The sequence below is a fragment of the Chiroxiphia lanceolata genome, chromosome 6, assembly GCF_009829145.1.
Source record: "Chiroxiphia lanceolata isolate bChiLan1 chromosome 6, bChiLan1.pri, whole genome shotgun sequence".
In the NCBI taxonomy this organism is placed as follows: Eukaryota; Metazoa; Chordata; class Aves; order Passeriformes; family Pipridae; genus Chiroxiphia; species Chiroxiphia lanceolata.
The window spans coordinates 55024290-55051403 of NC_045642.1; the positions used below are offsets into that span (position 1 = coordinate 55024290).

Here is a 27114-nt window from a genome sequence, read left to right on the forward strand (position 1 = left end):
AGTGCACAATCTGAAGTGCATTTATCTAACTAAAATCATAATAAAAGAATACGGTGGCAGTTGTATCCTATTCTGAAGTATTTTTGTTTTTAATTTCCTCTGAGACAAAAATAGTCTTTTATTAAGAGAGCTTATTTCTAGTCACCCACTTCAACAAATGGCTCATAATGTAGAATCTGGTTTTTAACATGCTGCATTTGGTAATGCAGAGTAGTTGTCTTGTGGACCAATGTTTTGATGAGTCTGATCCATAGCCTTTACCTTGAGTATTGGGGGTGGGAGGTATCAGATATCAATTTAGAATGAATTAAAGTGTCTTCAAAACTGCAAAAACTGATCAGAGGCTTTCTGTTATATAAGCTGTGATTAAAAGTGTTAATGGAGAATTCAGAATACATTATACACCAGTTCAGCTGAACTGAATGAAAAACAAGAAAAAAATAGCTATAGATTAAACTGCTTTTAGGTTTCAGATGATCAGTAGAAAGATGATGTAGTCTGCCTTGTCTGATTACATATGAAAAGGCCCCAGAAATAACATAGTTTAAAAAAAGAAAAGAAGGCAATTTTACCTCTCTGGAGGATAAAGAAAACATGCACGCGTAGGTTTTGAAACTATTTTGTATGGCCAATAATTTACTTGATCAGTCAACCTCGGTTGCATTTGAGCAGCTTGATTTATTTAAAACCTTGCATTTTCTTTTGTTAAAAGTCACAAAGGCACAAGGATTTTGTTTTGTTCACTCTTGGGTTGGTTTTTGTTTGTTTCCGATGTTTTACTTTTTTTATTTTGCTTTTATTGTGTAAATACACCTACAGATTTGAGTTACTGGTAATCCATGTAGACATATTAAATGTCTTCACTTTATCTGAAATCTGGCCTGAGGCATATCTTGCAGCAGCAGTTTTTCTTCCTTACTGTTAATAACAATGCTGCTATCCTTTATTTACAAAACTCCTGGGTTTTTTCCCATGTCTGCATTCCATTGGAGGTGTGGACTTATGTTCTGCTTCACTCTCTTTACATTAGGTTCAAAATGATCTGTTAGCTTACTAGTATTCCTGTAGAAATTTGTGTTGGATTTCTTGTAAAACCTCTTGATTACTCCTACTTTTTGAAGCATGCTGTTAGAAAATAACTGATGCTTAAGAACATCAACCCTCTGGAGCCTTGGGCTGGCATAGAGAGAGCTGTAGAGGGAGAACAGCTACACACTCGACTGCCATATAGTGTGCTGCATAAAAAGAGAATTCTTTGGTTTTCTGAATACTGTAGTATTTGTGCTTCAAGTTTTTTGTAATAATATTTTATCTTGGAACTACTTTTAATTCATCTGCTGTTAACTAGCTTCGTTAAAAGCCATGCTTTACATTGCAATAACAACACCTGCAGCATTTTTAGTATTAGTTGCAAGTTTATGTGTATCTTAAAATTGTCTTTTGCAGAAGAGTTTTGAGAGGTGCAAATAATTAGCAACTGATCAGTAATAGACTTTGCCTTCATTTGTAGTTTTAAGTGTCATTCCCCTATTATTGTTCAGTTGCAGGAGGACAGAGTTTACTCTTTGACAGGCAAAGTTGAAATCTTCAGAAATAATCAATTACTCAAGCAAAACCCTCTAAACATGGCCATTGGCATGGTGGGGAGGGACAGACACAGGGCATGGGACATGACAAGAACCTTACAATCGGTGTGCTGTCTCTGGATTCAGGACAGTGGGTGTAATGTTATGCTGCAGCTTGAAATGGGCAGCTGTCCCTCACCACCCATCCTGCCAAAATAGATGTGCTGGGGTGGGCTAGAGAGTGCTTTTATGTGGGGGAGTTGTGTGTCTTATGAGATTTTTCTGTTAAATTAATTCCTAGACCTTGTGAGTCAGTCTGGGTTAACACCAGTGCTTGCATAAAGGGAAAGAAGCACGATGGGGTCAGGAAAACACCGTTTGTGTTCTGCCCTATTAATTTTGGCAAGTACGTTCATCGCGTTGCGCTGGCCGGGCAGGCTTGGAGACTGGATGTCTGGCAGTGAGTCAGAGGAGCTGTGCTGGCAGACCCAGGACTAGATGCTGCTGTCCCTCAGTCGCCTTGCAGGAATGCTTCTGAAGGGCCGAGGGGTGGCCTTGTCTTCCCATCTCTCCTTAAGACTTGCTCCTTGCTGGTGCACTCAGATAACACGCTTTTTGTGTGATACGAGCAGCTGGTGTTCCACCGGTGAGCTGCTGGGGCAGCACAGCAATTCTTTGGCTTTAATGAAGTATTGAAGAACGCTGAATTCATACTAGTAATGTGCTGCAGTGGTCTTGTAAAGATGTTCAGGTGGGGGTTCACAAAACTTTGGAACCTGTTTCCAAGTGAAGGAGTGAAGGATCTGTGAGATGTACTGGTCGGCAAGGAACTGCGTGGGCTCACAATGGTCTTGTGGCCCCGAAAGTCTGCAAACCACAGAGCTAAGGTCACTTCTTTCCTGAGCTATCTGGACTCCTTTGTGGGTATTTTCAAGTTTTTGAGGGCTGATTTGTTTGGGAGGGGTGTTAAAAGAAGCATACACTTAACTCTTCCCTCCAGTAAGAGCTTCTTTCATGGATTTCATTGAAATGCTAATAACGTTTGCCCTTTGTGTTTAAATAACTGTATCAAAATCATCAGTCTTCAGGAAAAATGGCTGTTTGTTACCAATTTCAGTAACTTACTTCATGTTTTATGTTTATTTCAGCTCTTTAGAGAAGTAAGAATTATGAAGATCTTAAATCATCCAAATATAGGTACCTTGTTTCTTTCACATAATTTCCAATTGGAGAAATTTTAGTATTTTCATTATTAAAATCGTTGTGGTATGAGTTTAAAAGATTATTTTGCGTTAGGGTGTCTGTAAAATAGCAGTAATGAATACTGTTTCAGAGCTATGTGTTTACAAAAAAAAACAAACAACAAACATTTTGGTCCCTTTGCACAAAACTGTTGCATAGCTAACTGATAATTTTGCTCCTTTTGAGTATAATACTGACTTCTGGTGAATTCAGGCTCTCATTAAAAATAAGTCCATACACCAAAATCAAGAAGTGGTCGAGAATTTGTTTGAGACTGTACATTTAAATGGTGTAGTGTTGTTACAGGACTGTCAGCAAACTGAGTGATAACTGATTTGTCACCATGTATGCCAGTTCAGTACATAGAAGTGGCTATTGTTGATGCTCAAATATGTGGAAGTTCTGCTTACTTTAGTTGCTTTCCCATGTAGCAGAAGCAAAGTATTGTTTCTTGAGAATATGTTGTTCTGTATGAGTTGACAAAATGTTTTATAGTACTTTCTGTCTGGGAACGTTTGACAGAAATAGCTTCTTTAAAGAGTCTGATATTGTCCAGTGGCAAGCAAATAGTTTGGGGTATTTTTCTCTGACAGAATTATCTGTGGGGCTAACATAATATTTGTGCAGCTAGTTAACTGGTAAATAAATGTCTTTCTTTTCTAGTGAAGCTATTTGAAGTCATTGAAACTGAAAAAACTCTCTATTTAATAATGGAATATGCAAGTGGGGGTAAGTACCTCTGCTGTGGTGACACATGTAAGCAAATTGCCAAGTAAGGGAAGTACTTGTTTTCTTTAAAGTTTTGCTTGCTTTTTCAGCATATCTTATCAAAGCAGTGTAAGATATTAAGGAAAATATTTAATATTCTTTGGGACTTCTTTGGTCAATATAAATATAACTTATAAAACCAGGTTCTAAACTTACTACTACTTAGTAACAATTTCTTTGTTTTCACAACTCAAATTTAGTGGGAGTCTTTTTTTCGGACATCAATTGTTCCTGTCCACAATAAATATTGCCCTTCTCAGTTGTTGTATTCAGTTGTATTTATTGTATTCAGTTCCCTGCCTCTGGTGTCCTATTTTGTGTAAGATAATTGGTAAAAACATGTTCAGATGAAACATTTCTGTTTCTTTAACTGTTGCTTTCAAAGCACAAGTACTGCAACTTCTGTTTTTAGATGTTGATGACATCTTACATATCTTAATCACAGACCTTCTACTGTCAAGAATTGTTAGGCTTAGCCTTATGCCATTTTAGGAGGAACTTGAACATTTTTCCTGATTGTAGAGGGGATGGAAAAATGCACATCATGAGGTGTCGGATATTTTCACCAAAGGTGAAATTAAGGTATTTGGGCTTACTGCTTGCTGGCTAAAACCTCATAGCACTCTGTTTGTCAGTGACCCTTTAGCATCAGCATCTGGAAATCTTAACTAGTTGAGGCTTTTCTTTAGTTTTAAGAGGGATATTGAGACTTTTTCTCAGGGAAAATCAGCATTCAGAATTCAGATTCTGACATTGGATTACATGAAGTTTAATGAATTACTACAAATAAAGCCAGATTCTCTACCTGCCTATGTTTTCTTCTGGCAGTTCCCTAACTGCTCAGCCAAGATTAGCCTAAACAGGAACAGAGTGGGTATAGTACCATTAAAATATTGTCTAGTACAGGTGTTTGGGGAAGCATCTATGTGCTGTTTGATGGTTCTAGACTTAGAAGTGAAGTCCTATTGCCATCTAGTGATTATCTTCTAGGAGGTAGAAAGGCCAGTGGTTCTCTAAAGCAGTGAAGATCTTTCTTAGGATGATAAGGGAGAGATACATACTGTGCTGGTCTAAAAGGCCAAGAGCAGTACCTTTTGATGTACCAGGCTGTGCAAGACAGGAATGGCTGGTAATCTCAATGGCAGGCTTCAGTTTCCCATATTTTCTCTTTATCAAGGTACAGGTCATCATGATGCACATGAACTCTGCCTGCAGGATGAGAGAAACTATTGCTACAGCTGCAACACTTCACATAAATTGGGGATAATTCTTTCTCTGGTGTGTTTTTCCCTGAATTATGAAGAAGTGTTCAGGTTTGCTGCTTCAAGGTTTTTTAAGAAACAGCTGTGATATACAACTGAGAGTTATCTGAGTTGAGTATTAAATAAAACACCACAGGGAAATAAGGCTATTTTGTAGGAAATCCTGACGTTCCCTCAGATGGCTCAGTTGTTGCTTTTCTTGCTGCACGACTGGGGTTTTCTTTAATTGCAATTTGGTGGAGTTGCTTCTTGTAAAAAATAAATGTGAGGTTACTCATCTCTTCCCGTGTGAGGTGGCTGTCTACAAAACAATGTTTTCTTGCTTGGTAGAGAATATTTAAATATTTGATCCACTTCTCAAAGTCTTACAATTTTTGCATATTAGTGAGGAATTTTTAAAGCTGCCTATTAGTCTGTGTTTGGAGATCTTATGTACAAGAGTGTTGGCTTTTAGTAATGAAAATCTCCCATGCTTTGACGAACAGTCAGTGTCTCATGGGCCAGTTGTCCTCACCTAAAGCTCAAACATTGTAGTCTATATTGATGTGCTGAAAAATGACTGCATGGATTAAAGGGGGGAAAAAACAAAACACAGCAGATCTTTAGTAAACTTCAGTCATGCACGGCCATACAACAGTGGGTTTGTTCAGGAGTAGTCCTTTTCAGTGTATTTTACAGGTCTGATGGTTGTGTGATGGATTATGTCAGTGTGTCCTGCTGTGCTCATTATTGTGACCTTCCTTGTGGGTATCTCTTCCAAGCCTAGGTTAAAACTGAGATTTCTGATTTTGTTTAGAACAATTTTATATGTGAGCACAAATTAAAATTCTATTGTTGGTATGATGGTATTTACAAATATCATCAGATGTTCTAATATTTGAAGCTCTTTTTTTCCCATGGGTCAAAAGAAACCGTTGTGAGAAAGTCTGTGAAGGGGTACATGTCATCTTTGTTTACAAAACAGAAGTATGCTGCTCAGTTTCTGTCCTAAGTAATTGGAAGGAAATGGTTTCCTTTGTCTATATCCAGTCACTCATTACTTTCTTGTAAAAGAGATGATGGTGTAGTAAATTGCACAGCAGTTGTGCCTTGTTCTCTTAAGCTATCCTGTAATCAGAAACTTGAAGTATAATCATTCCAGTGAAGCTGCTGTGGGCAACTGCTGGAGAGGAATTTCTGCATTCTGAAATTGGCATTAATGTATCTCATTATTGAATTGTAGGGGAAGTGTTTGACTATCTGGTTGCACATGGAAGAATGAAGGAAAAGGAGGCTAGAGCTAAATTTAGACAGGTATGTATAACATTCCTATATGTCAGCTTTCTCCCCGCCCCTGTTTTTGCTGAAATGAGTAAAACAGCTGTCCTCTGCATTTGACTTACAGCAGTGTTCAGCATGTTGGGGACTTGTAGCTCTGAGGGAGAAGAAACTTAGGTGTCAGTAGTACTTTGAAGGAGTTAGTAGTCCGTTTAGTGGTGCTGGTTTCCTTAGTGCTGGGTGCCAGGGTGTCCAGGAGTGCCAGAACACAGAGACTGCTTGATCTGGAAACGTATTCCATTCCAAAATGCATTTCTTCTCGGTTGATTTTGTATGTCCTTAGCCCAGCAGGTTTGTAGTATTTTGGAAGTTATTCAAATGTAACAGGCTACAAACAGGCCAGTTCCAAAACACAGACGGTGCGAGTAACAGGGGTCTGGTCACATCCATCTGCTAACATGAGAAGATGCTGTTGAGTAGTTGTTCTGAAAAGTCATGGAGAAGTAATTTTCTAGGCTTGTTAGTTAAGCTTTCTTTATGATGGATAAACTAGCCCTGCCAAGATGTTGGAATTTCATTGATCTGTAAAAAGCATTTCCATTCCACAGGAAAGCAGTACTGAACATAACCAGATATTTTTGCATAACTACTTAAATTCCAAATGTTTGCTCTCATAGCATCTAGAGTTTCATTTGCAGATCTGACTGGTCTGGTACACTTGTTTTCTGCTCGTGTGCAGAATTTGTCTGTTATTTCCATCCCTTTGGTCACTTGGATAACCTAGGTAATAATGTGAAAAGTAGAAAGTATCAAAATTATGCTCCAGCTTAATGACACATTAAAATAATAAGTAGAGACAAAAGTGTTATTGAATGATCTCCAGGAGTTTTGAACTGGTGAATTGTGGCAGTGATGTGTCAGCCAGTTTCCCTGTTGGAAGGGGAGGCTCGGATGGCTGCGCTTCCTAAGCGTAACCATACATTAGAAGAAATTTGATATGAGACTTCCAGGAAATTAATTAATGACTTTCACAAAAATGCTTTGTAAAGAAAATTTCTACACTTCTCTAGCGTGGTTAGTGTGACTGAAAAGAACAAATTAGGAACTAGGAAACTGTGCCACAACTGTTTTGCTCCCTCTGTCTCACATAGTAAGAATTGTGTGAAAGCAATATAAGCAATAAGCTTAAAAGTAGCAATGCAAGTAAAAAAACCCAAATGTATTAACCCAACATAAGGAGGCATTTCTATGAAATCCTTGTTCCTTTGTTTTCTGTCCTGTCCTTAAATCTTGTATTTACCCTTTTTAATCGTTTGGGGAAAAAAGACCCACCAAAATCACCACCACCAAACAAACAAAACAACCCAAAAGCAGCTGCAGACTTGATATCCCCAGAAGTAATTTTTGATTACTGGAGTTACAGAGCTTGATAGTAAGGAAAACTTTTCTTCCTCTTTAATGAAGTCTTACATGTCTTTTTAAAGCTGCTTCCTTCCCTTTCACATTCTGGCAGATAGAGAACTTTCCTTTGAGATGGAGGGTTTCTGGTATGTGTTTCTGTGCTGTGTTGGAGTAGATGTTACGGGATGTGGAGCAGTCGTTCCCACTTCAACCATCTCTTCTAAATCCCAGACTGTTGCCTTTCTCTTTGTAGTGACTTGAAGAGCTTCAGTGTAACATGAGAGGATTGACTGTTCTCTCTCACATGTGAATATTGAAAATTTCTAGTGATACAGTTCTCTGCTCTTGGTCCTCAGTTTCTTTTATCAGGAGCTGTGTGGAAAAAGATCTTGCAGTAATTGCATTGAAATTGCATGTTTGTTCACCAAATACCTATTTTTTTCTAATAATTTGACTCCCCTTTAAATGAAAACTTACAGAAACAGGTCAAACATGTTTTACAGGTACACTTAGTGCTTAATTTTATGGGATAATGTGGGTAGTACAGGATATATGTAGCTTCATTTTTCAAAAGGAAATGTGAAGGGAAAGAATTTAAAAGGGAGTTACCTACTGAGCTGGGTATTTGTCCCATCAAGAATTGGTTTTTTTTTTTTTGTACTTCAGATACTCAGCTTGATTTTTTTTTTTTTGTGGTGTGTTTTTTTCACTTCAGTAGAATAAATGCTGTTTGTAAAGATATATAGATGCCTTCACTTGTATGCACTGAAATACACAGAAGTATGTTTCCAGTTTTTTCTTGTAAGTCTCCTGGTGCAGGCAGCTGTGCTCTGTCGTCCCTCAGCAGCTGACTTTCTGGCTGCTGAGCTCAAGCAGTTTTAGAGGACCTTGATCTCAAAGATGGGAGGTTCTTGAGAGCTTCAAAAGCCTTAGTTCCTGGGAAAAGAAGAGAGAACCCTAGAAATGAGCTGAGGAGAGAAATTGTAGCACGAGCTGATTATGCTTTGCTAGAGGGAAGAGCATTCGTGTAGGATGAAAATCAGGTAACTTTGATCAGAGCTTGGCATTTATTAGATGCTGAAACTCAGGCTGAGGGACAGTGTCAAAGGAAACTAGATCTTGCTGGGTTCACGGGTCATAAAACTATTCATTTCACCTTACTGTAGTCCTGGAATAGCTTCGTATCGCTTTTAGCCATTGTTGGAGGAAGAATGCACTCTGCAGACCTTTTATCTGATGCAGTGCAGCTGTTCTCTGTTAGATAGAGACTTATGACATAATAGGCATTTATTTTTTTTAAATTTGTTAACTGGTTTAACAGACGGTGGCTCTTTTCAAACTGAAGAAACAGTTGTGCCCTGGTTTTGAGCTTAGTTCTTACAATAGGTTGTATTATATCTTGTTTTCAGATCAGGTTTCTTCTTTCAGTAGATGTGATTTCTGGATCAAACACTTGTGTTTTGTCTGAAAAGACACTTCCTCTCTAGCAGGCAAAGAGCAGAATTCAGTAATTCTCTCTTCTTTGCTTGTTAAAAAATATAATTTTTAGTCATTTTGTTAAATATAGTAAGGTTTTTAGCAGGAAAAAGAATGATGTAAAAGGCGGTAATCACATTATTCCAGTCGCACTTGACAAGGAACACAGGAGAAATTACAACTCTAAAAATACAGCTATGCTATAGTTCTCCATTTCAAACTCCTTCTGTGTAGCCATGTGTGAGAAATTCAAATCCAGAATGTTTTGCATTCTTAATGTTACCTTGTTCTTCCCCCTTACAGGCTTTCAAGCAGTTCTGGTTCAATCTCATCCTTTTTCCATAGAAAAATCTGATGCAGGGCAGGAGATCTCCTTAAATTCATGTGTATTAATTCCCTCTCTTTTCTGCAACCAATTAGATCTGGCCTTCTTCAGTCTTCCCCCTGTTTTCCTGCAGAAGTAGTTTAGAATTCTTAATGCTGGTAGATGTTAGGACAGATCTTGGAAAATAAAATATCCACAAAATACATCTTGTATGTTCCAGTAAAGAAACAGAATACTCCTGGCAGTGTGGAAGGGACCTTGAGAGGTCGTTTATCTATCTTTTTGTCATTTAATCCTTAAAAAAGATGGTTTCTCTGCCTAGAGGTAACTTGTTCTAACTTGTTCTTTAAAACCTATGTTTATACAGATTTTTGAAATGCCTCCTAAGAAATGTATTTCAATGCTCCAGTTGTTACCTCTAGCAAAAACCTCAGATGTTTCTTCTCCTCTTCTCACCTGTCAACTGTCAGAAAATTCCTCACACTCAAATGGGTTGGAAGTGAGGGACTGTCAATGGAAACAGTGATGGAAGGTAGAAGAAAAGAGTCAGTCTGATGCAGCCATGCTTTGTGCTGTTTTTCATTCAGTTATGGCTGCTGTTCTTCAATTATTAATGTCATATACATTGCCTTATTTTGCTTCCATGTGGATTGGACTCCCTTCTGCAGTCTCTGTGCCATCCTGTAGCAGTGCAGAGTAGTTCAAAAGCATCTCCAAAGGAGGCTACTGATTGATCAGCTGCTCAACCTTCCGCTCATAGACAGTCACAATGAAAGCAGTTCAGGAGTGAGTGTTATAGTGCTGTGTCTCTGCAGCCCTGAATAAAGCTTGAGGTGTTTGTCATGCTGTCAGCCTTGGGAGCCTCTGCAGAGTGAGCTTGTGACTGGTGCTAAGGTAACGGTAGCAGAGTGGAAAGGAAAGGAAACCAAAAGGATGGTACAAGCAGTGGCGTGGGAGCACTTTGGCAATTTCAGTATCTGTAAAAAGCTGAACTTGGAGTCTGAAAGAGGGAACCAGTACATAAAGAAACAAGCAAAACCAAAATGAAAGTGTAGGGAATGGAAATAGTACTTCAGCTTTTCATAGACTGCTTGGTTTCTAAGGTGGCATTGTGCACACATGTGATGCAGTAATACAGGGCACAAACATCCTATTGGTGGTTATGTTTCAAATACAAAATTTACTGGCACATCAGTTCTTTGGCCTACCAAGAACCTTATTTTCATCTACTCTGAATACTGAGGGAGAGAACCTTTGTTCCTTAGCAATACAGGAGGATCCTTACACTAAGCTGGGCGATGTGATCATGGGTTATTTTTTTGTAACAGTAGTGCTATGTCATCTTTCTGTATTGAAAATCTTCTTAATCTTGTATGGAGGCTGAAGATACTTTTTTTTTGAACATAGTTATTATTTTTTTGTGCAGTTCCACTTATTTTAAGAAGTCATAACATCTTCCTCAATTCTGACCATATATGCACAGCATTTGACTGCATTTGTGATAATGTAAGAATAATACTTCATCTGTGTTTTCCATACATGCAGAGTTCTGCAGCAATGCTTATGACTGAAGAAGCAATGTACTATGACACTGCACTGTGTAAATAGCTTATATAGTTTGCTATATAAAGCAGGAAAAACTTAAAGATATTCAGAAATTATGCTGGAAGAAATGATCCCATTACACTTGAGAGACATAAAGAGTTTTTTCCATTGAACTTGCTACTCTTTTGTAATATACAAAATACAATAAACCATATGCACTCAGACAGCAGATCTCTGTTAGATGTGTAGTTGCTTCTCACTGCATAAGTTTTGACAAACAGGCTGTTTCCCAGTAATTTTTCCAGTAGCTAAAGCCCACTTCTTACCCTTTTCTCTCTGTGTTGTGGCATGAAAAATCACCTTTGGAGAAGGTCTGGAAAACATCAGTCTAGGGGGAAAGCTTTTATAGCTGTATACAGTATTGGAATGGAAATACTTCTGTAACCTTTCTGAAAGTCATTGCTTCTATTGGTCTATAATTAGCCACACAGGAAAAACAAAATCCTCGTTCAAGTATAGGAGAAAACAAATAGATCAAATAACAAACACCCAAGCTTTTCCCCAAATATGCTGGCCACTGTAGTAGTTGGTTACGTAGCTCTGAGTGAATAAGTGTATGTCAACTTCAGTACACAATGTTGAAATCTTTTGTTATAATGTCGTGTTTCTTTGAGATGACACTTACATAATTTGGCTTGTTTTCTATCCAGATAGTATCTGCAGTGCAGTATTGCCATCAAAAACATATTGTTCATAGAGATCTCAAGGTAAGAAAAAGTGTGTGCAGTGTATGTGTGTCAGCTTCTCTGCCTGTGGGTGTGGTCTTTACTGTGCCAATTAAATGTAGTGTATACTAAGCTTTCTGATTTATTAATTTATTTGTTTGCACGTGTTTAGCAAGTTTTGAGAACTATTTACAGTTTAGAACCATTTCAAATGAAGAGGATTTATAAGGCTTTTAAATACAGAAATTTAATGGCTGCTGAAAGATAACCTGTCACCCTGTGGTCACATTCAGATCTGATGCAGGTCAGTGTTAGCTCAGAAATCTTTTTTTTTTTTTTTTTTTTGAAAAAGTAGTTTGATAGAAATATGACAAGTTTTAGTCTCAAACAGAATGAATTACCAGTAGTGATGATGAAACCGAAGTAGGGCTTCTTTGTAGCTTGGCACAAAATGTCATATGTCTTCTTTAAACTGTGAACTGTGCCTTTTTACTTGTTACAAGCTTTGTAACTTAAAAAAAAAAACAAAATCAAAAACAAACAAACAAACAAAAAAACCAAACAAAAAAAACCAAAAAAACCCCCAAAAAAACAAACAAAAAAAAAACCAAAAAAAAACCAAAAAAAACCAACAAAACCAAAAGAACACTTAAAAACAGTTTAAAGGTTATGTTTATTACCAAACTATTGCAGGAATGCCACATACCATAAAGCACAGATAGTGAGACTATATTTTGGTTTCATCTGAATAGACCAAAATGTAAGATGCATTTCTGTGGAGAAAATAGATAGATGGTAATAAGTTTTCAGGTAGCATAACAGCTCCTATAGTTTGAAGCCATTGTACAGAGATTTTTAAAATAGGGGATATGCAAATGATAGACTGAAGCATACCTAAACACCTTGCAAGGAAGGGAATGTTAATAGATATTTCAGCTTCTTGCCTTTTAAGAATAAGAACAAACAATAGCCTTCTGAATCAAGTATTTTATTCATCTTACAAAGCATTCTTTCTCTTCCAGGCTGAAAATTTATTGCTAGATGCAGATATGAACATTAAAATAGCTGACTTTGGTTTTAGCAATGAGTTTACAGTTGGAAATAAACTGGACACCTTTTGTGGCAGCCCACCATATGCTGCTCCAGAGCTCTTTCAAGGGAAGAAATATGATGGACCTGAAGTAGATGTTTGGAGTTTAGGTGTTATTCTTTATACTCTCGTGAGTGGATCTCTTCCCTTCGATGGACAGAACTTAAAGGTGCTTTTTTTGTAGAATATGCTGGGCATGATTATCTAATATTTTAAGTGATTTACTGCTTACAACTTACTGTCTGTTCTTCTGTTACTAAGGAACTTAGAGAAAGAGTGCTAAGGGGGAAATACAGGATTCCTTTCTACATGTCCACAGACTGTGAAAACCTCCTCAAACGTTTCCTGGTGCTAAACCCAACAAAAAGAGGCACTCTAGAGGTAATGGCACAAATAAGGTACATCAGAAAGCTAGACATCCTATTTTGCAAGCTGTATTTTTGAGCTGTAGCTTATTGCCTTACTGTTCTGAATAGTGTATTTGGAGTGGGTGCAGGAGGTGTGATGGTTGACTAAGGCACATGACTCCCTTTAAAGGTGTTGTTTACTGGGGTTATAAGACACCTGACGCCACAGTTACTTTAAAAATGAACGTGTCACTACACTTTCTATGTTATATATTTCCTGATGATTACCTTGTGGATTCCTGCATTAATGGATGATCCACTAGGACGTTTTCCTTGTTTTTCCACGTTTTCAAATGCGAACTGGAAGTATTGGCTGCTGTGGTTGCCTTTTCCCTGCCTTTTGTACCCTCACGGAGGAGAAAACCAATATCCTTTTGGCCTTCCATAGACCTATTAGACTTGTCAGAGTTGTCACACTGCTCCTGGTCTGGGCTACAGGCTTTTGGCTTTCAGCTGTGGGCTACAATACATCTAACTGGGAAGCAGCTTGGCCTGATGTGTGTCATTGATTCTCCTCACTGCAGCAAAGCAAAACTGAGTAGGTGCTGGGAATGTTCTGGAAAAGAAAAACTAGAAAAGACCTTAGTGTTTGGTAGATGGGGGAGTTGTTCTTCCCATAGCTTATTTTCTTTGCTGGTAAGTGTATTGTACTAACAAAACCTTTTCTTTCGTAGCAAATCATGAAGGACAGGTGGATCAATGCAGGGCATGAGGAGGATGAACTTAAACCTTTTGTTGAACCAGAACTAGACATCTCGGACCAGAAAAGAATAGGTAATCAAGTACTTTCCGGAGTCTGATATTGTTTGCTTCATGCAGGAGGGGTTTTTTTTCTCCTCCATCACTCTATTTGTTTGCCACTTGGAAAAAGTAACTAGTCTTTTAATACTATTATTTCATCAGGTTTATTTTCTCAAACTGAATAATTTTGTTTTAATTCTTTAAATGTTCCATGCTTTCTCTTGAACACTCAGCCAGCCTGAACATCAGAGTTTCTGTTACTTAGAGAATGTGTATTTGTTTTTAGATATTATGGTAGGAATGGGATATTCTCAAGAAGAAATTCAAGAATCCCTTAGCAAAATGAAGTATGATGAAATAACAGCTACATACTTACTGCTAGGAAGGAAGTCATCAGAGGTAAGTACCAGTCTTAAAATTGTAAAGAAACAAATCGGAAGGTGTCCTTAGCAAAGTTAGAAGCAAAAATTAAGTCAGTAACTATAGGCACTGCATTCCCACATAAAAGTCCATTACACTTAAAGTCACGTTATTCTAATCATCAGCAGTCCAAATGATGCTGTGTTTGTTCTCACCCTGATCTTGAGTCAGTAAACTCTTGCCTTTAGGCTCCCCAGAACTGCCTGTTTGCTCAGCAGTTACTCCTCTGAAGGATTTTGTTGCAGTTACTGTCCTGTCTAGTCTAGGAGTTTAAGTGTGAACATGCCAGCTCTAACTGTTTTAAGAGAGCCAAGGAGCAGGATGATCAACCTGAAGAAGTTCTTAACTGTAGTTTACCTTTCCATATGATGCCAAGAGGGCTTGGCACCAGTAAGTTGGAGGAGTTGGCATGTATCCTCTTTTTTTGTTAAAATATTGGAGAACTCTGAGGAAAGAGTACTGAAAATGCAGATGGATTTTCTTTTATCTGGTATCCTTTGAGGAGCTGCAAATTCCGCTGAGTTTTACCTAAGACAGTTGCATAACAACCTAAGAGAAGGTGGGGCCTCTAAGTAACTATCTGTGCCCCCTGAATTTTCCATGTAGCAGGGCCATCCTCCCTGTTCCTGCTCCCATAATGTGATAGATGCTTTTATTTGTTTCGTTTGAACTCCTTGTTTCAATATTCTCATTTTTATTGTAGTTGGATGCAAGTGATTCAAGCTCCAGCAGCAATCTTTCACTTGCCAAAGTTAGGCCAAGTAGTGATCTTAATAATAGCACTGGACAATCTCCTCATCACAAAGTTCAGAGAAGCATATCTTCTACCCAGAAGCAGCGGCGGTACAGTGATCACGGTGAGCATTTCTCATTTTCGGTGTAGCAGAATATAGTGACTTCCAGCTCTGCTGGGTTTCTGGATTTGTCTCCATCCCCCAAGTGTAAGGAGGATGACAACAGTGTAGTTCAAAGCATGGCAGTTAAATATTTCACTAAATAACTAATTTTTTTTAAAACTGGTTTTGTTATATAGCCTTCAGAAGCAGCTTCTAGAGGAATGCTGAATACACCAATTTAATTCTCTTATTCTGCCTTGTGTTGTCCCTTACATTCCTGACCGTGCTGGGAAAGTCTTGTTACACAAATTGAAGAGAATGTTGCAACCCCCTTTTTCATGAAAAGCACAGCACTCCTCCCCCATGCTCTTGTATGTCTGTTCAGCTTTTGTTTTCTTTTGACACTAGTAGGTCAGCTTGTGTCTAAAACTTGAAGAAATGTCAGTTTGCCAATATTTCTTGCTTCCTGTTTCCTGAGGGTAGTGTCACTTGATTGTCCTGCAGGAATTAAATTTGTTAAGAACAATGACTCGGACAAACTTACAGTTCTTCTGCTTAATGAGAGTGTAATATAGTAGAATAGGGTTTTCTAAATATCTTAAACATCTTCCTGCTCAGACACTTAACTCATAAAAGAAGTCTCAGTTTAGGTCTGTTTTGAAATATCTTGAGTGCATTCAGAAGTTGCTTTCCTTGGGGAGTCTTCTGGGATGACAGTTACTGTGGGTTTTGATGCTTTTAAGACAAGTTTTAGTTATATATTACATATATGTAAATATGTATTTATATGTATTCTTTATGTCTGTGTATATACATACACATTTTTTATTAACTCTTATTAAAACACTAACTACAAAGTTGATGTAACTTGATGTATCCTCTTCAGAGGTGTAATTGAGGTGTCACAAAGCACAATCCTGACAGCCCCACAGGCTTTTCCCAGTGTCCAGGAATCTATTAAAGCAAGAGGGAACTTGGGACTATTGAAGGGGCTGCCTCATTCCATTCTCAGGTGTGTTGGAGCAGTTTTCTGTTCCTGGCACACCCAAGGAGGCTGGTGGGGAACTGCTGCCACTTCTGGGACATTCTGAGAGCACAGTTCAACAGCCATTAGTGCTGGTCTGGGGTGATGTCACCAGGTACCTGTCTCAGGAGCCCTGTTTTATCAGAAATTGGCTTGAACAGCATGTACCAGCTTTGTGCTAATGAAGGATAGTCTGGTTTGAATGAGTCAGTTACTTGTTAAGTGTCTTTAAGACGACTCTAAAGGGTTTTTCCTAGAAAGCCAAACCATGAAATTCGTAATTCTGTCATGAAATTCATAATTCTTTCATGGAAATCAAGTAGTATCTTCATCTGGAAAGGTTTTTATTTTTCACTATTTTACTGTCTCCTGAAATACATTTATTTCAGTAATTTAAATAATTACCTTCTTGCAACTCTGATTCCCAGTGTTAACTATGTTGATTCTCATGTGTGAATACATTTCCACTGCGGTGAAAAATACTGGAGTTCTGAGGAGAAAAATCCTTTTCCTGTTTCTTTTGTTTGTTTTTTAAGCTGGACCATCCATCCCCTCAGTAGTGGCATATCCCAAAAGAAGCCAGACTAGTACTACAGACAGTGACCTCAAAGAGGAAGGAATTCAGTCAAGAAAATCCAGCAGTAGTGCAGTTGCAGGAAGAGGAATTGCACCAGCTAGTCCAATGCTTGGAAATGCCAGCAATCCCAATAAAGCTGATATTCCTGAACGTAAGAAAAGTTCGGCTGTTCCTAGTGTAAGTAGAAACGTTTATTTATCAAAACCATGCATTTTTTTGAGGGGTAAAAACCCTGTGATTTATCAGTGGTGCAGATCTTACTTTCCATTCCCCAAGAGTAAACATAGGTATCTCATACTGTTGCATTTTTTCCCCCCTGCAGTTAGTCAGCTACTCAAGCTACCTCATAGTAGTCTTGAAGTAGTCAATATTCATAATTAGCACTAGTAGCTCTTAGTGTCAGACATCATTTGGGTATTGAAAAGAAAAGTAGTTACATTACTCCTGATATTACCAGCTACTCTTCTGTGAAGAAAGAAATGTAGTTCTAAAAACTGTTCAAAGGTGCATTTCAGCCTGTATTCAAAAGCAGTGTGCTTGGGTTTTGTCCTTGTGGGCTTCCCCTGCCTGCCTCTAAACCACAAGAAGAAAGACACACTAAGGTGCAAAACTGGTGAATGTACATGGTCGAGCAGTAGGCAGAGTGCCAAAAGAAAGAAGATCCTTTGTTCAGCTTGGCTTTAGCTTGTGTATTTTCTGGTCCCTCCATCTGAGGCAAGGTTGGAAATCTGTTTTCATATAATAAAACTTGAGTCTTGTAACATTTAATTTCTAAAAATTTAGAATTTTGTATTGAAAAACTTCCTTCTTTTCAGAAGAAAAGCTTCCCAGTCCTTTAGTCAGCTTTTAGTGATTTTTTTTTTTTTAACTTATCCCACAAAGCTCTCATGTTTGGTCATAATACTCAGCACCAATACTTAGAACAGATGAGAGCAGAACCTCCTGAACTCACAGCTTTTTGACAGTCTGAAGCAAAAGAAATAAAATAAGACTTGTTTCACTTTATTGGCTCTGTATTGTCAGTTGGCTCAGTGGCTAACAGTGACTTGGCTCAAGACTTTCAGCCCAAGAGATTCTTTGGAAAAACACATCTACTGTAGCAGCTGTTATTCATAAATGTGAAAAAGAACTTGGGATTTCAGGGGACCCTTTTCTGATTGTTGTGGTCCCCTGCACTTTTCCTTCATTCTTGATCAGTCCAGAAACCATTCAGATTTGTTTTTTTCTCACATGATAGTTTTTAGCTACTGGATCTCAAAATTGTGGGGTAATCAAATCACTTTTGTCCTACCACTTCGTGTTATGTGGTGCCTTTTTCAGAAGCTTTGTGTCCTGGTTACGACTTATTTTACGTTCAGTATCTTTTCATCTGCTGTTCTATGATGCTCCCAAATCATGGAGATTTATTCCAGTAGTCTTATTCCAAATTTCTTAACTACTCTACCTGAAATAATATTTGAGCTCATAACCATAGGATACTTCTCTGACTTGGTGTGCAACTGATGCAACTGATCTTGTACAAGCAGTGATACAAGATGGTGAACATGGAATGAGACTTGTGATGTCACTCAATAATTAGTGTTTAAAATTGTCTCTGTTTATAGCTCTTCATGTCAGACAGTGCAAACTCTTTTTTTCCCTGCTGAAGATGAGTCTTTGGCTTTCTGCTGTGAGGGGTGAAGGGAGGCACTGACTTTTTACACAGTTCCTGCAACTGATTAGGAAGTTTTATTCCTTACAGCATTGTCATGCATCTAGAAGGAAAAAAAGGTTATTGGAGTTACCATATTGTCCTGAAGTTGAAAAAAGTTTGAGGTGAAGAGAGTTTGTATTCTTACTGAACACTGAAGTCCTAAAATCTGCAGTATGGTGAAAAAACACTGAAAAGACACAAAAATACTTTATAAAAACAATTATTACTTCAAGAGAACAGCAGAAGCAGCAGAACCAGTCCTTGCTGTGGAGACCCTTAGTCAGTTTTGTGCTGCTCTTGTTAAATAACAAAGCTTATAAGTATGCACTTAAGGTTAAGAACTGTGCTTGTAGAGCAGATAGTTAAGTCTGGGGTTGAAGTAAGGGGCTCCAAGCTGTACTTCTAAAGTTGACAGAGCATTTAAACTCCCGTAAACTAAGTAGTTCTGCAAGCTGAACAAGTGCACACCAAAAATCTTCAAGCTTATTGGGCAAATACGAAATTAGAAACAAAAACCTGCTACAGGGGTTGCATAATTAGCAGCAACTAGTAACTCCTTGTTTATTACTCACAGCTTTGGATTTTTCCTCAGTGTTGTAATATGGCTGCCACAGAACCCTTAGTACAGGTTTAAGAAAACTGGAAGAGGAGAATAGGTGGTACATTTGGAAAATCATTTAGGAACAAATACAATACTGGTGCTCTTAAATAAATAGAGTGATTCACTGCTGTAAGTCAGAAGCTGGTTTTTTTGAAAGTTTTTCATCAGTCCTCGCCTTGGTGTCTCTTAATGGGAAAACAGCCTGCCTAAGCAGTGCACACAAGACTCTCTCTAGGAAAAGAGGACGACTCTACCACAAACTCATCCTTTGTGCTGTGATTGGGCCTTGTGCATATGCTCACAAGTCTCAACATGTGCTTTTGCAGTGTCAGCACCTCCTGCAAAGAAGGCAGACAGTGCCACGAGGATGAACTTAGGCAGCTAACCCTGACCCTAGGGGTTGTCATTCCATCAGGGAGCAGGGTGCTGTTGATACCAGTTTCCTGTGCTGTGCAGCTGTGCCATTTAGTCATGTCCAGAGATTAGCAGCCTGAAGATTGGCTGAACAAAAAAAGTCGCAGCTGAAGAGTTTCCTTGATGAATCGTGAAAGGTCATATGCTAAAAACTGTAAAGGCCCTGATACCAAGACTGTTCTTGCTAAAACTGAAATTCGAATCCTTGAAAGGCTTCAGTCTCCTGACCTCTGAAATCTGAGCCAAACAGGAAAAAAATGTATACTGGTCCTTCCATCTTCGCCTTTTAGAATGAGCAGAAGTTTGTCCTTACAGTCCTTCAATTTCAAATATGAAAACCAAACCTTGTCTACTCACAGACCTGAAAAAGCATAGTCTTTAAGGTTTGGTCCAGCACAGAGATTACTGTCTTGTCTTTCCAGATGTGCAACATCACAGTGCATTGTAATGTTATGTGGTGTCAAGGGAAACAAATACTTAATGTTCAAAGGGAGCTAGTGGAAAAAAGGAAGCCACCCTTTATTGTGTGTATCTCCCACCAGAAAACCACTGTTGGATATTCCAGGTGCTGAGTTCTCTGGTATGTTAAGGAACACAAAACAAAATGATCTGCAAATCCTAATGTGCAATACTTCACTGTACCATTGGTTTGCAAGGCCTCCACTAAGTGTCTTGCACAGCATGACCTCCCAAGATCATATAAACAAAACTTCACCTTAGGTGCACAGCTTTCATTGCTACCAAGTTTAGTAAAGAGAGGGGAGTTTGCAAAGTGACAAATGTCAGAGGGAAGCAGAAGAATCAACGGTGGTTTTTTAAAAAATTAATAAACATATATGAAGACAAGGGAATAGACAAGGAATAAAGTACAAGGAAAGGGCCAGGAGGACTTACGATGCTTGGCACATGCCTTTCCCTAAGGAACATCCAGTGAAGAATACTTGAGAACCCTTCAGATAGCTACATCCATCTTATGATTTAATTAATAGCTCTGCTAATCTAAGTACTGTTGATATTCTTTGTACTTTTTGTTACCAGCAGGCTGCACACTTCACTGTTGCATTTTAATTTGTACATTTACGTAAAAAGATGTATAACAAAACAGGTCAGCAGTCTCTTAGGCAAGATGGCTTCATTGTTAAATCTGCAGCTCAGAGATTCTGTTGCTTGAGACTCCTTGGATAGCAAATATTTTGCCTTAAGGCACTGGAGGAACTTATGCTGGTTATTGAGAATACTCCACTTTAACAGTTTTGTTTCAGGTTCGGAAACAAAAAAGGTTTGGCTACTCTCCTTTTGTGCTTGAACTAGTTTTTCCTTTCTTTTTTTTTTTCAATCCTTCTTCCCATGACTCTCTCCTGTGACCATTTATGCGAAACCTTTTCTTAATGCTATTTTTAAAATCCGCTGAATTTCCCTTGTCTGTCAATAGCATAATTCTTCAATGAACTCCAAAAGGTTAGTTGAGCATGAAGTCCCCTGCCTGACTCTTGGTGGCCATCCTTACTCAACATGTGCTTATCCAGGTGCTGACCAGTCATTCCCTTAAGCTGGCCTCCTCCAAGACTTTCCCCAGCAGTGATGTTTAAAGTTAATAGCCTATTTTGCTTCCTGCTTTGCCCCGTGATCCTTTTCTTTAAGGAAAACTTTTAAAGGTTTTTTTCCACTTTCCAACCATATGCAGTTTCCTCTGTTTTGTTCTTGGGGTGGGGAGAAAAAAATACCAGGCTTGCCAGCTTTTACTTCCTCTACAACCCGGGGGTGCATGTTTGTCTGGACCACCATGCTTTTCCTACAGTAATTGCATCTAACTCTATAATTCTGTTATCTGTGAATTGCCTGTAGCTTCTCAGTCGTTCCTGGAAAATTGACCGCCAACTTGGGCATATCTCCACCCTCTTTCTCTGTAAAGACAGAGGCAAAGTAATTCTATTTCTTTTCTCCCCTCTTAAGTAAGGTCTGTAGTTTAAGTTCCCCTGGTTCTCTTGTCCTCAGTGTAGTATGCTTGTATTTAAATGTATATTTTTAAAAATGTCTTACTGAAATTCTCTGCAACTTGTCTCTTATTCTTCCCTGTTTTTAAAACTTGTCTAGTGTTTTATAGTATCTTAATAATTAAAAGTCCGTGTTTACCTTCCCACTGAATTTTACCACATTTGTTTGTTAAGTCTTTGCTTTTCCTATCTTGTTTAAGGGTTATGATTTTAACTTAATGGAAAATTCTGCAAGCTACAAGCGGTAAAGTATTTCAAAAATAGGCTATAAAGATACAGGCTATCCAGATGTAGATGAATGCTGTATATGTTGAGAATTTGTAATTCAAAACATTGGTACTTAAGAACCTTAAGCAGTATTAATTTTGAGTCATCAATATGAAATACAAGAACAACTTGTTTTATTTTTTCTGATTGCATTATTCCTTAAAAATAGTAGATGGTGTTTGTATATTAATTTATTTAGTCATTGTCAGTTTTATAACTGTATAGAACTAGCATTAAGTAAAAACAACCTTTGATTATATGTAGACTTAACCCCAGAATTTTGTAGGGAATAACAAGCCTGTGTTTTTTAATTGTAGAATAATACTACCCCTGGAGCAATGACACGGCGCAACACATATGTTTGTAGTGAAAGAACCACTGCTGATAGGCATTCAGTGATACAAAATGGCAAGGAGAACAGGTATATGAAATGTCTTCCTCTGGTGTATGTCCCTTGTCTTCACATTTCCAAAAAAATTGTAATGCTAATTTAGAAATCAATAATATTCTAATGTAATTCTTAATGAAAGGTGAGTACAGATCTTTGGTCATGGAGCACCTGTAAGTATGTTGGGGTTTAGGGGTTTTTTCTATACTTGATTTGTATACTCTTTATAATAAGAATGTAAGAGGAAATTTCTATTTTCTGGTTAAATACATGAAATGTTTGTAGCAGCCTTCATCTTAAACCTGTTGTGAACTCTGGTGGCCAAACAACATAGGCTTGCAGAATAAGCTTGTTTAGTGTCAGACCACAAAGTCCTTCTCTCTTGAGCTGTTCTTTTTTTACATTTCACTCTAAACTGTGCTTCATTAGGATTATTTTGAATACCATTTTTGCTATAAAGTCTCAGAGAGAAGGTACATTTTTTCTGAGCAAAGATGTAACAGTGATGGACTATCAGAGTATGAGTAAGGAATGCTATCAGTCCAAGACAAATTGCCTAATTGCTTCCCAGTATTTACAGAACTCATCTTGAGGAGGGAAGCAACTATCTCTGTATTCTGAGTGAAAACATTAGAGAAATAACGAGTTTCTTCATATTTTCCTGAATGAAAGCCTGATTAGAGCATGCAATGGAATTGGAGTTAACCACTTCGTGTGTTGGCACCATAGTCACATCTAGTGCCATCCTGTGAAGACTGAGAAGAGCTGTCAGAAATAATACAATAGTGAATGTAGATATTAGGTATAGGATGACAGTTGGGAAGAATACCACCAAATTTCCTGGCTGGCAAAGGTATTTTAAGTTCTAGCCCTTCTTCTCAGGATTTTGCTGTCGTCAAATGCTGGTAACAGTTAAGTAGTTGACCATTGCCAGGAGAGTGTCCAGATAGCTGATACTTAATAAAAATGCTTAAGCTTGGAGGAATGTGTACCCCTCTCCTACTCTTCCCAATTTTCTTCACCCCTTCCTAATTTTATGATATTTTGCAAAGAGTGGAAGGAAAATACCTATTTTCTAGCTTGTGTTGAAGTTGGTGAAAGATCAGCCGTTTTCTGCACAAAATTTTTCCCGCTCCTTTTGGCAGTTTATGAAGAAGAGTGGTGAAGTTGTGATGTTGAGTGGAAAGTCTGTCCCCTTTCTGCAAACAGAAAGTGATTAAGAAAAAAGTCAAGTATAAGTTTGAAGACTGCCAAAAGTCTAGTTGGCCAACTGGGCCTGCAGTCAACTGTCTTGTGAAGTGCAGCACAGCTATTTGGTACTGTCTCTTAGTGTGTCTGTCCCAACCTTCATTGGTTACTCCTTGTTAATGTTACCAAGTTTGCTTAGATTAAAGTTCACTATCCTTTCTTTGGTTTGATATGATAATAGCTTTTTTTCTTTCCAAATGCTCTTTCAAAAATGAATCTTTCTGTCCAGAAGAGTTTTGATCATTTTTTATTACCTGATTTCTTGGTTTAATATAATATTTCTTCATCTTTAAACTAATATCTTTGCAATATCTTGTCCACAATTTCTTTATTACATTTTTTAAAGTTACTAGGTACTGTTTACTAGGAGTGCTTGAGATTCAGATGTCCCCCTAATGAAGGAGTAACTTCATACTCATAAGGAGCTGTCTTTGGAATTTTTTTCCCCAACTTTGAGTTTCTCAGCAAACTGATGTCTTTCTGGTCTGTCACAGATGGACATTAATCTCAAAGTTAACACTGAGTAGCACTTGGCAATTATATCAGTAGTATTTTATATCCATAATTGGTTATCCTTGTGTAATTTACCTTTTATTGTCAATATATTTAAAGATCATTTGCTTTTCCTACAAATTAGCCTTATTTGGGTCATTTGAAATGTCTGAGAATTTATACATATGTGTATTTTTATATGTTCATTGTCAGGTAAAAAATAATTTATAGCTTTTATCATGTATGTTTGATTACTACATTCATTACTCTTCATAAAGGGTTAAAAAGAGAAAAGGTAATGGTAATGCATTGCTAATTGTATTACAGTTGGAGACTTGTCATTTTCTGAAATGCTTCAGTACTAAACTGCATGTTCATTTTGGCACAGTTTCAGAATTACTGTGATTTGGCACAGAATTCACAACTTATGTCTGGATATATTTTGTTGCTGTAACTGGGTAAAGCATTGACTGGTCACATGAAATGCAGAGGCCTTTAATGCAGGCTAAATCTACATGGCTATTGATGGGACTGGCTCTTCAGAATGAATCTCTAATGTTATTGTACTCTCAGCTTGGCAGAAACTAACTTTAGAAACTTGTTCTTTTTTTCTTCTGTGAAGCAAGATCTGAAGTAGAACCTGGGCTTTGTAAAAATCCAAGGTTTCGTTAAAAATAATTTCTGTGCTTTTGAAATGTCTATTGGTGGCAAATGTTGCAGGCAGGAGGAATTCCTATAAATGATTTGTTACAGATTGGATTTTAGATTTTCCATAGCCAGATACTGACTGTGACCCAGTCAGAACTTGGAGACTTACCCTAAAAGGCAAGATACACACGCTTAAAGTCTCTATTTTTTCTATAGAGAAAATGTGAAAATGTTGCTTGTTCTGTTTTTATCTTGCACATTGAATTCTGAGAAGGCACTATTTCTGAAAGTATGGAAACTTTGAAGATAGTCAGCTGGTACATTTGATGTTGGAGAAAGTAGTCTTGAAGACACCATGCCAGACTGGTAGAAGCAACGAGTTTTTAAGTCTCACATCTCTACTTTAACACATTGTGTGGCTGACACAGTCATTCTGCTGGAGATGATTCTTTTGGCTTTCCTCCAAAGCGCCTGAGCATTAATTAACGCACTTGGGGACTCATGAAACACTCTTCATAGTGATAGGCAATTGCTTTAAATCATTTGTAACACAAATGATTTACAACAGCTTCAGATTTTTAATAAGCCTTGGCACTAATTGGTGATTGTTAGCTCCCTGTTCCTGTGTTCCCAGGCCAGTAATCCAAGGAAGCTGATTTCTAGAAAAGCATCAGAGGAAAAGATATAAATGTTTTAATATGTGCTCTGGTCCCCCTTATTGATACCTTTAGATGTCACATCTTTGGAGGCAGGTGCCTAAATAAAACTTGGGTCTAATGTGTTGTAAAACTAGAATCTTTCTTTTCTATCTTTTGCAGCAAATAGAGAGGAAAGTAGTTAGGAGTCCTTGAGAGGCTAGCAACCAATTATTTGGGGATTACTTGACTTCAGGGTATTAGTTTTGAGACAAATGTTCATTTTCTTACAATTTCTTAATACCCTGGGGTAATTTAAATGCTGAGATGTGTCGAAGGCTTCATTGTAAGCAGTGCTTGTAGTTGGCATCCTGGTGATTTAGCATTGCAAAAAGATGCGTGCATGACTCACATGAAGTTTTCTAGATCCTGAGAAGTTAAAAACAAACCAAAACCAAGTATATTTTGCTAACCATCGTAGTCAGCCGTTCAGAAGTCTGAGCTGTGTGATGTTTTGTACTGGTGCTTTGGGAGCTAAGCCTGAGAAGTGGGTCAGCTGACACTTGTAGCTGGACTAGCATTCGCCTCTGCAAAGTCTGCCATACCACAGATAATGGGACTCGAGTTTCAGTGCATGCAACCATGAAGTAACTTGGAAGTGAACATGCAGTGTCATGAAACTGTCACTGACAATTGCTGACTTCATAACCTTGAGCAATATTTCTGAATTACTTTTAAAGCAAACTTCAGATGAATGACGTATGGTGATGTAGTCTGAAAGGCCCAAAACATCTTGTGGCCTCTCACTTTTCTCCTATCCTTACCATTGCTAGACAATGTGAAGGCTGCAAAGATTATTTTGGCCCAAAGAAAGAAAAATATTTCATGCTCCTGTTTTATCATATTGTACAGTTGGCAGCTCACTGGCCATTCTGCTAAGACAGTGCTGTATATATCTTCCCTCAAAGCCTGAGTGGTAATTTGGAAATTTACTGTTTGTGGCCAAGCAATATGAGGTGCTTTTCAACAGTCATATCTCTTTCTTCAGGGAACAACAGGTGTATTCATTGCCTACTGCATGTACAGGTTGATGATTACTAGTAGCCTTTTCCATTTGGCCTCTCTGGAGTTTTTAAAGATCATTATATTTTTGGTTTCAGTTGTACCTGTGAAGTCCCTCAGTTATCAGATGTGGATTTGACAGCTTGCCCAACTTACACTAATTTCTTTTTAACACGGATACATTCTGAAAACAAAGGATTTCACTGCAGTAATGGAGCTAACATCAGTCTTTTGGAGAGTGCATTTGGTGGGGGTTTTAATGCATTGTGTACTGTTAAGACCAATACAAGTCACATCAGTGCTCTGGCACAGAATTCTGAGTTACTCAGGTTCTGTACATCAAGGAGGGTATCACTGCAAACTAATGCTAATGGTAAGAGCATGGTCACTTCATAGATGTCAAGTGCTATAGTAAAGATGCTTTTTAAGGGAAGTGTAGGGTAGTTACTGCTGTTTACGTAGAAGAGGGCTGTTAGAGTTCGTGTTCTTTGATAAACCAGTTAATAGAAGGAAAAGTTTGCTTTTTTTTTTCTATGCAGTAGTTTGTTGTTGGTCCATCATGCTCTTCTTTCTGCCTCTGCCTGAACCCAAACCCCCTCGCAGCCTGACAGAAATGTTCGCTTACGCAGCTAGCCCTGCTTCAGTTTGTACCACATCCTTCTCCAGTGTTCGGCTGCGACATCAGAAGTCGATGTCCATGTCAGCCTCTGTGCACACGAAGATGATGTTGCCTCCAATAGACAATGGCGCAGATAACTTCAGGCCTATGTAAGAACCTGAAATCGTTGTGAAACTAACTTATACCCACTGCTTCTTAACTTTGTGCTGTGGAATTTTAGTCCTAGATTGTTCTAGTATATATCGCCCACAAGATGTGTGTTTCTTCATTTTTTTAGTCTTGTTTACATTTGTCTTGTGGTGTGTCAGGCTGTCTGTGACATAATCCTGCAATAGTGAACCTTAATTTTTTTCCTATTGTTAGGAGTATTGGACATTCCCTATTGTCAAAGT

General features: G+C 38.1%; 1 protein-coding gene across 12 annotated transcripts in view; it reads left to right on the forward strand.

Annotated features, from left to right (window-relative positions):
• MARK3 (microtubule affinity regulating kinase 3) overlaps positions 1-27114 on the forward strand; it is a 62303-nt gene that overhangs the window by 23108 nt on the left and 12081 nt on the right. For 6 of the 12 annotated variants that reach the window (XM_032692421.1, XM_032692424.1, XM_032692422.1 and 3 more), the window contains 12 exons: positions 2714-2762; positions 3471-3536; positions 6060-6130; positions 11552-11608; positions 12589-12825; positions 12918-13037; positions 13738-13837; positions 14091-14203; positions 14928-15081; positions 16621-16838; positions 21948-22051; positions 26707-26871. In XM_032692421.1, the coding sequence (XP_032548312.1) occupies positions 2714-2762; positions 3471-3536; positions 6060-6130; positions 11552-11608; positions 12589-12825; positions 12918-13037; positions 13738-13837; positions 14091-14203; positions 14928-15081; positions 16621-16838; positions 21948-22051; positions 26707-26871 (1454 nt within the window). The remainder of the gene's footprint in view (positions 1-2713; positions 2763-3470; positions 3537-6059; positions 6131-11551; positions 11609-12588; positions 12826-12917; positions 13038-13737; positions 13838-14090; positions 14204-14927; positions 15082-16620; positions 16839-21947; positions 22052-26706; positions 26872-27114) is intronic. The other 6 variants (XM_032692433.1, XM_032692428.1, XM_032692430.1 and 3 more) reach the window with 1 other exon arrangement.